Source organism: Portunus trituberculatus, chromosome 9 (genome assembly GCF_017591435.1).
Source record: "Portunus trituberculatus isolate SZX2019 chromosome 9, ASM1759143v1, whole genome shotgun sequence".
Taxonomy (NCBI): Eukaryota; Metazoa; Arthropoda; class Malacostraca; order Decapoda; family Portunidae; genus Portunus; species Portunus trituberculatus.
The window spans coordinates 3,401,314-3,414,153 of NC_059263.1; the positions used below are offsets into that span (position 1 = coordinate 3,401,314).

Here is a 12,840-nt window from a genome sequence, read left to right on the forward strand (position 1 = left end):
GCTGTTTGAGTCATTAAATGGACAGAAGCAGCTATTAACTAGTATTTAATTTAGTCACTCATCAACTAGTGTCAGTATATCACAAAGTCAGCAGTGAGTGAGTAGTGATAAGCAGCAGCAGCAGGAGGCCAGGCTTATGTAGACTAGCAGTATAGGTAGCTAAGATTAAGTCAGCAGTTAAGAGGTTAGGTCAAGCTGGTCAGTCAGTTTGTCAGTCAGTCAGTGGGAGGAAGTAGTAGCAGTGTTGGTGGTGATGCTTTACCTGTCTGTGGACGAGAGCATCGTTGATGAGGATGAGGAAACACAGTGGACCCATCTTGGTCCCCTGAGGGACCTCGCATGTGAGCTGTTGGAAAGAGGAGACAGAGCCCTGATAACGAACGGCCTGACGCCTTCCCGTGAGGAAGTCTGCCAGCCACGCTATCAGGTAGGGAGAGAGACCCAGAGTGATGGCTTTATTTATCACAACAGTGTGATCAACAAGATCAAAGGCCTTTCTGAAGTCCACAAAAGCAATAGCTAGAGAAGTGTTGCGTTTGTCCAGGTGGCTGTGGACGAATTCCAGGAAGCTGACAAGGTAGTGAGATGTGGAGGTGGATTTAATATTGCCAAATTGTTGTGTGTCAATAGAGTTACAAATTTTGTTATAGGCCCAGTCGAACACAAAATCTTCACAGATAAGGCTGGGTATAGGGGTGATGGCGACTGGTCTTAGATCATTCAGTGACTGTGGATTAGAAATTTTGGGGAGGGGGGGGTGACGTAAGATGTCTTCCAGTCATCGGGGCAGGAATGTTGAGAAAGGGAGGCATTGATGATAGAGCAAAGGGGTGTGGCAAGTTCTGGGGCAAATTCTCTGTAAATTTTGATGGGGAGGTCAGTGGGAGTGGTGGATCTGTTTAGTTTAAATTTAAGAAGCTTCCTGTAAACATCAACCTCCTGGACAGGGGGTGGAGGGGAGGTAGGCTGGGAGAGTAGTGGAGTGAAGGGGAGGGAGTGTCTGACAGATCGCAGCGAAGTGACCGTTAATCTCTTCGGCCGCGCTGTCAGGTGAAAGGTGTGAAACACAGGGAAGAGAAGAGGCTTGTTTTTGTAAACCACACAAAGACTTAATCTTGTCGTACCACTGTCTGTTGTTAGTAAGCTTGAGATGGTGAATTTTGTCTGGGTAGTAGCTTGCCTTGGCTTTTTTTAATTTCCCTGATAACTCTGTTCCTTAAACTCCTGTACTGGTCAGGGCTAGAGTGGAAAGCCCTGTCACGCTGACGAAGGAGTCGTTTGATGCAGGGCGTCATCCAAGGGGCATCAGATGGGTCCACTGTGATGTCCTTGGTGGGAAAGTAGTGGTGGAACGCTTCCGTTGTGGTGGTGAAGTAGTTCCGCCATTTTGTGTGGACGTCTTCCTCCTCCAGTACCTCGGTCCACGGGTGATGTGTCAGCCACTGCCCAAATTCCCTCATGGCGGAGTCAGGCATGGGCCTATGGGATCTGGTGACAGTTGACCTGGGAACCGAGGTGGTGGGGGTGGGTGTCCACAGGATGGAGAGGTGGGTGCTGCGTCCCATTGGGGGAAGTGGCTTGGGAGGCGAGTACTGCTGGCTCAGGTCTGTCATGATAAGGTCGAGGGTGGACTGGTGGTGGGTGTGTGTGTTTCACTGTTTGATCTGCTGCAGTCTCTGACGAGACAGCCAGACGTTTCCCTACAGAACGAGCTCAGAGCTCATTACATATTTCCAATCTTCGGATAGGCCTGAGACTGTGTGTGTGTGTGTGTGTGTGTGTGTGTGTTTGTGTTTGTCTAGGTAGGAAGACAGCAATATGAGTGAGTCAGATGTATGAGTTAAGGTCACTGTGTTCATCTGAGTCACACCTGTCAGTCAGTGATTAGTCATAGTTGGTACAGGTGCTATAGAGAAAAGAGCTTCATGTAATTTTGTTATTATTATTAGGAGTAAAGTATTTTCGATAGTTTTGGTATTTTATTTCCCACAGTCAACACTTGGTATATGTGTATCTAATGTATACTTATATTAGCTGTAATATTAAGTAAATGTAATGTGCATGGATTTGTCACTGGGATAACATATTATGCACGTGTTATTATCAGAAGTAGTGTATTTGTGTCATTGAGACTGTTTATAAATTTGCACTCCATTAATTTGATGGGATTAAATCTTACATTACATAATCACTATTGTTAGAATAGATGTATATGTCATTATGAAACTGAAATAAAAATGAAAGATCATTATTTGTAAGGTACATTAAAGATATGCTCTATTTGTGAATGTTATGCAGAACAAAAAAAAATATATACATATATCAGATTTTCATTATATTACAACGATTAATTAGTGGATCATATACCACCTTGTCTAATATGCATCATATTCCAGGCAGGAAGAGCATGGTGATACAGAAATAGAATTAGAATAGTGATAGGAAGTGATGGACACTGGACAGTAGAGCCAGCGCGAGAGGCATGCCATGACTGTATGACTGGCGTGACAGTAGCAATAGTGTGCGTCGAGTTGTGCATTGAGAACATGCATTAGCTGCATTGATCACGCAGTGGTACATGGACTAGTAGGCGCCATGTCATTGTATTGCAGTAAGAGACATTGATCACGTATATATTTGATGCAGTTGAATACGTCGCGATTCAATTAAGTAGGTAATGACACTGACGGTGAGTGAGCACACTACTGTTCCACAATCAATAATAACTATTATTGTAGTAATATTTCACCCAAAGCATTATATATACTAGGTAGCATTGAATTGTTGTGGTACAAGAGACTTGCAACAATATGCAATGTAATGAGACAAGTATAATAATAATTCTGGATTGACAAGCATTGTCATGATTGTCAAAGAAGCAGGGGACGATCACGCTCACTCAACACCATCACTAATACCTATTATAATATAATTAATAAAAAAAAAAAAAAGACCAATTCATTTCAGTCATGAGTAGAATAGAAGGGCTCTGTGGCCTAATGGATAAGGCGTTGGCCTCCGGAGCCAAAGATTGAGGGTTCGAGTCCCTCCAGAGTCGAGTGGCAAGGTTTTAGGTTTGGCATTGCTGAGTGTGGCGGCGCCCTGGGCCGCGGTGATGTCCTCTTTAATGGCTCACTCATGGGGAATGCTCGCCTCTTCCTTGCTTGCTTGTTTTGCTGCCTCTTACGTAAAGAGTTGCCGCGGGTTTTCAAAGTCACGTGTTATTTACGTAATGTTTGTATCTCTGCAAGCTATATTACTAGGCATTAGATGTTTATTATAAGTGTGTCCGAACTGATGTCATGTGAGTAACTGTACTGCATCGGTGCTGATTACAGAGGTGGTGAAAAAAATACTTAATTGAAAAAAAAAAAAAAAAAACGTATTTTTATGTATGTTTATATAACAGGTTGTGTAATGATGCCAGTTAATGAATGTTGTGTGGCCAAATGTCTTATTTATAGATGCAGTACAAATGTACTTTATAGTGCCTGACACCAAACAAAGAGGAGGAAAGGGTCGATCTTAACACCACCAACGTGCTGTTATGATAACTTTTTTTTTTTTTTCCCAATGGGGACATGCAGACATAGGAAGTGTATTATTGCTTAGTAAACAGAAGGAAGAAAGCGAAAAATAATCTTATAACCTCTTCATTGTTCTTATCCATCAACCAACTACATAAACCTGTGTAGGATAGTGTTGTGGGTATTTAAACAAATACATGGGCATATTCCATGGCTTATTTGTTACAATATTGATCAAACAATAGACAGCCGTTTGTACAACCATCTTCAACATTTCAAAATGATTTTGTTGAATATTTTAACCTAAGAAGAAAAAAATAATAATAGTTGTTTTCCTCGTGTATCCATGCGCATTATCCAAGGACAATAGAAGTGAGAAAAAAAAAAACAATGAAGATTAAACAAAAATATATATATATTTTTCATATGTGTCCATGCAAAGAAATTATTGCGGGTTATGAATGAAAGTACAGGAGGAAAGGAAGAAAATAGAGAATCAGGGATGGGATGAGCGAGTGAATGAGTGTCGTGACGTTATGGTTTGTTTACATTGAAGAGCTTGGTGAGAGGAGCTGTGTGGTGCCTCGCTATGGCCCTCCCTGACACTCTCGCTGCTGACACTCAACCACAGGCACCCCGCAGGACCTGAAGGAGTGTGTGTAAGGCTGCTGGTAACGCTGTGACGCCCGTGGGTTGAGTAGTCCTCGTGGTGGTGGTGGTGTACAGCACTCGTCACGCAGAAAGGTATGAATACAGTTATTCATTGTGTTGGTGCTGCTACTGTTGATTGTGCCACTATCACCTGTTACTGACACCACTAGAATAGGATGTTGGTGAAGTATAAATGTTCTACCACCTTCCAGACACTAAATAGGTAAACTATGATGCTCTCTCTCTCATATACAGTGGAAAGGGATTAGCAGTGAATGATGTTAATTGAACTGTAACATCACTGACACCTTGCATCATTATTTGCTAATCTGCTGTTTCATCATGCGTCAGTGTAGTGTGTTACCCGTGGTGTGGTGTGAAGCATTGCTAGCCTTAATGGAAAAATATTTATCCTTCCTTTTGCCAAATATGGCTGTTTGTCTTCTTAATTTCTCAACCTTATTGTCATTATGAAACCATCTACCCGAACCCCCAGTAATCTGATATCAAACAAAATGTTAATTCAGTGACTAACTCAATATGCAATGGTACTGCAAAGGGTATTATTGGATTAGGCATCTAAGTACCTCTGGAAATCTTGTAGATCTCTGGGGTTTCACTAACCCCAGGTTGATAACACTTGAACCAAACCAAAACAAGCATGATCTGAGTTAACCTAATCCTAAACCAATATAACCTAAGCTAATTGGACCTAATCTAACTCTGTTTTTGGCATAATGTGTTGGTTTTCAAAAGCATCAGTATGAGTCACTAATAGCCAAGCATGCCAAAGAACATCCTATGAAGTAGAATATACCACCACAACATGCACTTGTATAATGTGCTACTGACAAGGACCGATAGTAAACATTAACCCATTAGTTACTTGTGGCACAGACACAGATTGTGGCAGCAGGATGTGTGACATGGAGGTGGAACGTGTGGTGGGTGGCCTCTGTGCCGGGCAGAAGCTGGAGCGGGACAGAGCAGTGGCTGACCTTAACCTGAAGGTGAAGACATACTCCCCCGAGCTAGTGCAAAGCCTTCACACCGCCATCCTGGACATCCTCACTGACTCCACCAGGTCAGCACACAGCTGGTGACAGATGATGTCTTACCTTCACAAGAGTCTTTTCTCCCTGGCCAGTCATCACTTCATATAACAAAAAATTCTTAGTGACATTATTTCAAAATAATGTCTATAGTTGATTGATAATAAGAAAACAAAGATTTTCTTTAGACAAGATTCCTATTCTCAATCCTTGTTTCTTTGTTTTTCATTGCTTTTCTTTTCTGTGTACCTTCACCATCTGACTATCCTCCACCCCTACTTTTTCACCATTGGAACAACAAAAGTTGATCAGAATACTGTACACGTAACCCATTTTGTTACTACAAGTAATGTTGCCTCCTTCCCATGTAGTCCTTGGGAGAGTAAGCACGGGGGCCTGCTGGGCATGAGAGCCATGATGATGGTGAGCACTGCAGACCCTGAGAGCCCCATGCTGGCTGAGATCAGGCAGGCAGCACTCAGGCTTCTCACACACCAGGAAGTGAGGGTCAGGGGAGCTGCAGGTGAGCGTTTGTATCACCATATATAGTAATAGATTGGAAGGCCTCTTGGTAAATAACATGTACATACTATAGTGCTTTACATCATACTTGAAATGTTTGTTCACTCTCTTCTAACATACACTCATCACTCCTCATCCCTTCAGGAGAGGTGCTGGGGGCCCTCTGCCAGCAGGATGGTGGGGCCACCTACACCACCAGCTCCAGCACCGTCTTGCAGCTCATACGCAGCAACCTGGAGAGAGAGGTGACGGATGACGAGGCTTCCCGCAGCGAGCACGAGAATACCCGCATACTGATGGAGAAGCTCTCGGCCGGCACTAGGGAGAGGGTGAGCAGCTGGGAAGGGGCAGGAGAGATGTGCAGAGATGAGTTGGTAGTAGTAGTACAGTGGCTGCAAACACTGTCTTGTTGTTTTCTTGGTTATAACTGTGTACACAGAGTCAAGATCACTGTAAGAAGTGGAGAGCCACCAGTAACTAGTTGTTGTAGTGATAGTGAAAGTATAGGACATAGTAAGCAACTTTATTTAATCCTTATTTTGAGCAATCCCAGTGTGTTTGTGCTTATGTGCGCATGTGAATAATGATGTGCCTCAATAACAATTGCAGAGAAACAGTGGAGATGCAGCACAAATCTTCCATGACACGGCTGGCTGGAGGAATCTTGAGACCAGCATGAAGTGTCTGGAGCACATGATTATTGGGACAGGACATAAGTTCCTTTCCTTCATCAACCAGGTAAGAAGAGAGAATTAAATAAATGTGCTTTCTCTTAATCCTTTTTTCAACAGACTTGCTTCCTTATCCTCTTCTTGACCCTCAGGAATTGCTGGACCTCATATTTCAAGCTCTGACCCACACCAACCGCTTTGTGAGGGAGACGGGCTTCAGTGTGTGTGGAGCACTGGTGTCCTGTGGAGCTGAGGGTGAGTGACAGCCATGTGGCACCTGCCTCTCTTGTATCAGGTGCCTTGTAGTTGCTGCTGCAGTTAGAAAGATGAAATTTAGCAAGAAGCCCTGCTATGTTTAGCATTTGTTCCTTTAATTATAAATGTACTAAAAAGAACTAATTAATGATACAGCAAAGTGTGATCTACATAAGCATGACATATACCAATACCAGGATGTGCTTTTGGCTCTCCACAGAGGGTGCTGAACTGCTGGAGAGCAACCCCATGTTTACGTTTGGTGATCAGCTGACACAGCATCTTGGAAAAGGCCTTGCTGACAACTGGAGTCAGGTGAGTGGGAGTGGCTTTTATGGTTGAAGGCTGTGGTGAGTGACATGGGAGGGGGGTTGGGACATCCTGTGGGGTCTGTAAACACACACACAGAGAGAGAGAGAGAGAGAGAGAGAGAGTGGGACATCCTGTGGGGTCTGTAAACACACACACAGAGAGAGAGAGAGAGAGAGAGAGAGAGAGAGAGAGAGAGAGAGAGAGAGAGAGAGAGAGAGAGCAAAAATCAGTCAAGTATCAAATGGTCCTTTATTCACTCCATACTCACTAATTGCTGCTAATAATGTGTGTAGCAGGCAACCAATATCTTCCCTCTCACCTGCCCAGGTCCGTTTAGCATCTTCAGTGGCCACACGCAAGTTCTTGATCTCGCTGCCATCTGCAGCCCGTGAGCGCTTCTACCCAACACTGCTGCCTCGTCTCTGCCTCAACAGGTGGGCACGCGCACGCACACACACACACACACAAAACTCCCAGAAAGGAGGTTGACAGATTAGTAAGGTAGGGGTATAATAAACTCATATATTCAAGGAAGAGAAGTGCATCTTGCAGCTATGTAATGTGTACCTTACCTTAATGACATCCATCAGGTACTACGTAGCAGAAGGTGTTCGTCTGTACTCCCAAGAGACGTGGCGGCAGGTGACTGGTGCTGAGGGCAAGACACTGGTGGAGAAGTACATTGATTCTGTGGTAAGAGAATGCTTGTTATCTTCCATTTATATATCAGTTTTTATTGACATCATGCTACTCTTGCTCAGATCTTCCCTTGTAGTTGTAGTTTGGATCATTGCACTTAAATTCACTTGCTACTGTTCTTCCCTCAGGTGAGTTACTACATTGAGGCAACAGGTGCAGACAACCATGCAGTGCGGGAAGCTGCTTGTGCCTGTATTGCTGAACTTGCCCTCAAGCTCACCACAGACGCAGTGAGGCAACATGTCCCTCGCCTCCTGCATGCCCTTACAGTCTGCTTCACTGATGACTCCTGGCCTGTGCGGGATGGTGAGAAAGCTCTTTATACTGTCTCACTAGATCATACTATGTTATCAATCCTCAAATATTCACCACTCTTCTTTATTTAAATCTCTATTCTCAGCAACATTTAGCCTTAATTACTATAAACATTCATCTACCTTATCCAGTGGCAGTGTTTTCTTCAAATTATATCTTGTCCAGTTTTGAATTTTAGCTTTTATTGATCTGTAATCAGTAACAAGCTCTCCTCCATCAGCTGCTTGTGTGGCGTGTGGCAATTTCATCCTGTGTTTCCCGGAGGAGGCTCTGGGTTCCATGGAGGAGCTGTACCCACTCTTCTTCACCAACCTGGAGGTGAGGGGAACAGGATGCCATTGAGTTGTGATGGCTGATAGGCAGTGTTTAAAAGTGTGTAAGAGGAATATGATTGCAAGTTAATTCAACAAGTGCTTCATTGTTCACCTAGAGCAGTAATGCAGTGCAGAGGAACAATGAATTACTTATCTTGAACACAACATCCTGCAGGACAACATCCCGTCAGTGCGCCAGGGGGCTGCAGTAGCCATCGCCAATGTGGTGCGGGCGTATGGGAAGGATTCACTGCCCCTGGTGGTGGAGAGACTGCATGGCGGGCTGAAGGGCATAGAGGAGCAGCCATCAGAAAGTGAGCGGTATGGCAGCTTGGAGGGTGGCCTCAGCACCTATGGAGTGGTGAAGAGGAAGCGAGATAATGACATGGACCTGCACTCCAACAAGCAGGTGAGATGAGGCTGCCTGGTGTCCTGTTTGCTTGATTAATGTACACTGCCAGGATTATTAGTGACTCCAGTACTTTAACACTCACCACACCAGCACAGCATCCTTCAGCCTGTCATTTTCCAGGCTGATGTCTCCAGACACTGAGAATAAAATGTAGTCTACCTGCTTATGATGTATTTCTGAGGTGTTAGTATTACTGCACTACATTAAAGTACCTGCTGTTACTTTCAGATGTACTCCTGTGGGTCGCTGGCACCCAAGATGGGAAGAGGAGGTGGCGGCTGCTCCGACTGCAGGTTCCGCCGCCCACCACAGCTGTGGGAGAGGGCTGACGGGTGAGTGAGAACAGTGTTTGGCTGCACACTTCCTTGCTGCTGTTGCTGGGAAGGTTGTGACTTTCTTCACAATATGGCAATTTCACCTTTCCCCTCAGTCACGTGAGCAGCCCACAGTGACCCTATCCCTAACACTGTAAACTATCAATTTAATACATCAAATCACCATACAATTTGTAAGACAAATCTATATTTTTCTTTCATAAAATAACTGAAGTATAATGAGACAGCAAAGTTACTTTGAGACAAACACTGAAGCAACATCTTGCCTGACACAGGTGCATTTATCTGGCGGGGGAGTTAGCAGGAGTGCCTGAGGCTGCAGCAGAGGTGACGGCTTGCCTGCCCACGATGGCCGAGGCTGTGCGGCACAAGCACTACACCAGCCATGTCACGCTGCTGGAAACGCTCTGCAAGACGCTGCCACACCTTGCCCGTGGTCTCAGCAAGCGGGTCTTCAAAACACACCTCCACCTCTTCCTGGACTCCATCTTTTATGCCTTGGTAACAACACTACTAATGTCAACTTAAGTAAAATTTAGAAATAAGGTTAGAGATCATGATGAACATATGCATTGTGTTCTTGCAGGAGTGTGAGAATGCCCTGACCTCCTCTGCTGCCAGCCAGTGTCTCAGTCAACTTGCTCAGCTGCTCGGACCCAACATTCTGAGGGGACGGGTGGAGGAACACAACCCAAGGTGAGGCATAATGTGTGTGTTTGAATAGCCGTAGTATATACTGTCTGAACTATACTTGTGTGGCTCTAACTCGTATAACTATCTTGTTTTGCTTTCTGTTGATGGAAACTCCTCTCCTTATCATCACTTTTAGTCCATTCCATATACATCTAAATTGTAATGAATGAATGGAAGCAGCTGTAATTATTTTCCTTTTCTTTTATATATGGAGAGGGCTAATCTTATTTCTTTACAGTTATCTGAGAGCTCTGGATGCCAACGCCTTCACTGGTCCCCTGTGATGCTGTGGAGATGACAGGACTTACTGCTGCTTCACCTCTGCCCACTCTGGCTGTGCTGGAACAGCTGGCTGGCTGGAGGCAACACCACTACAGCAATGTGGATATCTTAACACTATGGCTGTGAATCCTTGAACCTGCTATGAAATCCTGCCTCTACTACATAAATTTAACTTACAATGAACACTACATTATAATTTCTTTATCAATTAGAGACTGGACAACAGCTACATGGAAAAACTCCATCCTACAAGTTTTGTGGTACCTAAGGAAACTACTGTAATGCATACCATGTACTTGAGCCTTCTACCTACTACATATAACCTTGTATCTGTGATGATCAGCATGCAAGTCCAAGTTCACTAGTTCTTACACCTGAGCTACTACTTGCTATTTTCTATTTTTGGAGAGTTGCTATACAGGAAGTGTTCCCATGTGATGGCTCCTGGTTCTTCTTCTTTTGTTCAGTGCAGTAAATCTGTCAAAGAAAGAAGGTTATCACTAGATGCTTTACCTTCTCAGGAAGTGGTGTATGACTGTCTTGAGGTCTTAAGGGAAGGAATGGTTGTGGAGGCAGCACTAAATGATCATTCCGCTGCTGCTTCATCCACCCCACTGGAGTGTCTCGATCATGGAAGGAAAGTGTACCATTTATAAGCAAAAGAAAAGACTCAAGTGTAGATATACCTGGAATGGTGTGCTTTCTATGTATCCAGTGCTGTACCTGGGTAGCAACGCCTCTCCCAAACATGCCACTCCTCTTCAGGGTTTGAGGGTCAGAGCAGCTTTGCAGTGTTACTTTTCCTTTGCTTCCTAGGGGTTGTGATTTTGGTTCTGACTCACGGCTGTTTTTTGGAGGGGGAGGCCATGCTGGAGAACATAACCAGCTATACAAGAACCTGTTGCTGTGCCATAACTTGGTCCATTTTCATACTTATTTCTCCCATTTCATCATGCAGCTTGAATGCAGTCACCCAGTTTCTCTGTTATTGGTGCGAGGTGTGTTCTGTAAATAGAGAGGTAAATATATAAGCCATGGGTCATAATCCAGGGTAGTATGTTAATGACTATAACAATAATGCAATCACAAACTAGCTGTAATATCAGTATTTGTCCAAGGCAGGAATTTTAACCAAACTGCACTGATGGTGTATTCCTCTCTCAGTTTCAGATTACAGAGAGATAGCAGGTTGGCATTATCTTGGTGTGTATGTTGCAATGTTATGTCAATAAAATATAAAAATACATTATCTCATTTCTTTCAAGGGATGATTCATACATACCCTCATCTGAATGAATTTGAAATATTGCTGTTTTCTTCTAGAAATACAGTAGGTATCCCGAACAGGCCACAAAAGGTGACAGACAAGAAATGTACCTGAACTGTAATGACAAAGCCACATGATAATGGGACCAGATGGTGTGTCAGGCTTGGCACTAAAGGAATGTAAAAATCAATTGTTAGAACCAATTTGGGAAATGGTTCCCAGCTCATTAAAGGAAGGGAGAGTACCACTGGAATGGAAAAAAGCCAACATAATCCCAATATTCAAAGGAGGAAAGTCAACTAAGCCATTAAATTACATACCAATGTCACTTACAAGTGTTGCGGGCAAGATATGTGAAATTGTTATCAAAGAATAAATATCTGGAACAACAAGTTATATCGAATAGACAATTTGAGGTCAGGACAGGATGATCATGTGTGTCAAATTTACTGAGTTTCTACTTGAGTAGTAGAAGGACTAGAGAGCAGAGATGGATGGGTGGACAATGAGTACCTGGACATAAAAAAAAAGTTTTTGATAAAAGTCCCACATAGCAGACTACTTTGGAAGTCGGAAAATATAGGAAGACTGAGAGGAAAAATATTAGATTGGATAAGGGATTACTTGAAGGATAGAGAGATGAGAACTGTGATGAGGGATACATACTCATCCTGGAGTAAAGGGAAGCGCCACAGGAGTCCGTGTTAGTCCCCATTATGTTCTAGGTATATATAGACAACATACAGTATGGAGTGACTAGTTATATTAATTTGTTTGCTAAAGATGCAAAATTGTTAAGAATAATTAAGACCCAAGAAGACTGTTTGTTACTACAGGAAGATATAAACAAATTTATGAGTGGAGTAAAAAGTGAAGTTAGAATTCAATGCCAAGAAATGACACATAATAGAATTAGGCAAGAGTAAGAGAAGTATGGAACTATTTGATGGGAGAGGAACAAATAATGAAGACTAAAGAAGAAAGAAGAAACTCTGAGCACCAAAAGGCACACACAAGTAAAATATTTGGGACAATGTATAAAATGTTGACTAATATTTGAGTGGCATTTCAATACATGGATAAGGATATGATGAAAAAAAGTTATAAAAGTATGATACATCCATAACTGGAACATGCAGCAGTGGTGTGGTCACTGGGCTTGAAAAAGGACATAAAAAGATTAGAACAGATTCAGAGGATAGTTTCAAAGATGGTGGCAGAACTAAATGACATAACATATGAAGAAAGGCTGAAGGAAATGGAACTGCCAACCTTACAAGATAGAAGATAAAGAGGAGACATAATAACAATGTATAAAATAGTTAATGGCATTGAAAAGATAAACAAGCAAGACCTGGTGCTGGTAAAAGAAGCTGGAAGAACAAGAGGACATGCAAAGCAGATTAGGAAGAAGCAGTATGTGAACGGTATTGATAAACAGTTTTCCAGCTGGCTGTGGAGACCACCCAGCCTGCCTAGCTGTCCTCAATCCTTGCTCACATGCCCCACCATAAACTTCATAATTGAAACCTG

General features: G+C 43.2%; 1 protein-coding gene, 1 long non-coding RNA gene and 1 other non-coding gene across 6 annotated transcripts; 2 read left to right on the forward strand and 1 right to left on the reverse strand.

Moving 5' to 3' along the window:
* Positions 1-2,985: 2,985 nt before the first annotated feature.
* Trnar-ccg lies at positions 2,986-3,058 on the forward strand. Its single transcript has one exon. It is a non-coding gene; the product is annotated as a tRNA-Arg (tRNA).
* A 957-nt stretch (positions 3,059-4,015) lies between these two features.
* On the forward strand, positions 4,016-11,286 carry LOC123501639. 3 transcript variants are annotated; one of them, XM_045250591.1, is made up of 16 exons: positions 4,016-4,271; positions 5,061-5,262; positions 5,602-5,753; positions 5,897-6,126; positions 6,362-6,490; positions 6,576-6,678; positions 6,899-6,993; positions 7,318-7,424; positions 7,581-7,683; positions 7,818-7,995; positions 8,225-8,322; positions 8,494-8,727; positions 8,959-9,062; positions 9,341-9,566; positions 9,652-9,761; positions 9,997-11,286. In XM_045250591.1, the coding sequence occupies exons 2-16, from the start codon at positions 5,096-5,098 to the stop codon at positions 10,040-10,042; spliced, it is 2,082 nt and encodes a 693-aa protein (XP_045106526.1). In that variant the 5' UTR covers positions 4,016-4,271; positions 5,061-5,095; the 3' UTR covers positions 10,043-11,286. The 3 variants fall into 3 exon arrangements, with proteins under 3 accessions (XP_045106526.1, XP_045106525.1, XP_045106527.1); XM_045250590.1 differs by having other exon boundaries at positions 5,076-5,262; XM_045250592.1 differs by having other exon boundaries at positions 4,017-4,271; positions 5,076-5,262; positions 5,897-6,081.
* Positions 6,262-8,494, reverse strand: LOC123501646. 2 transcript variants are annotated; one of them, XR_006673694.1, is made up of 5 exons: positions 8,127-8,494; positions 7,563-7,983; positions 7,310-7,460; positions 6,873-7,068; positions 6,262-6,735 (listed from the first exon to the last, which is right to left on the reverse strand). It is a non-coding gene; the product is annotated as an uncharacterized LOC123501646 (long non-coding RNA). The 2 variants fall into 2 exon arrangements; XR_006673693.1 differs by having other exon boundaries at positions 7,310-7,983.
* Positions 11,287-12,840: the final 1,554 nt, after the last annotated feature.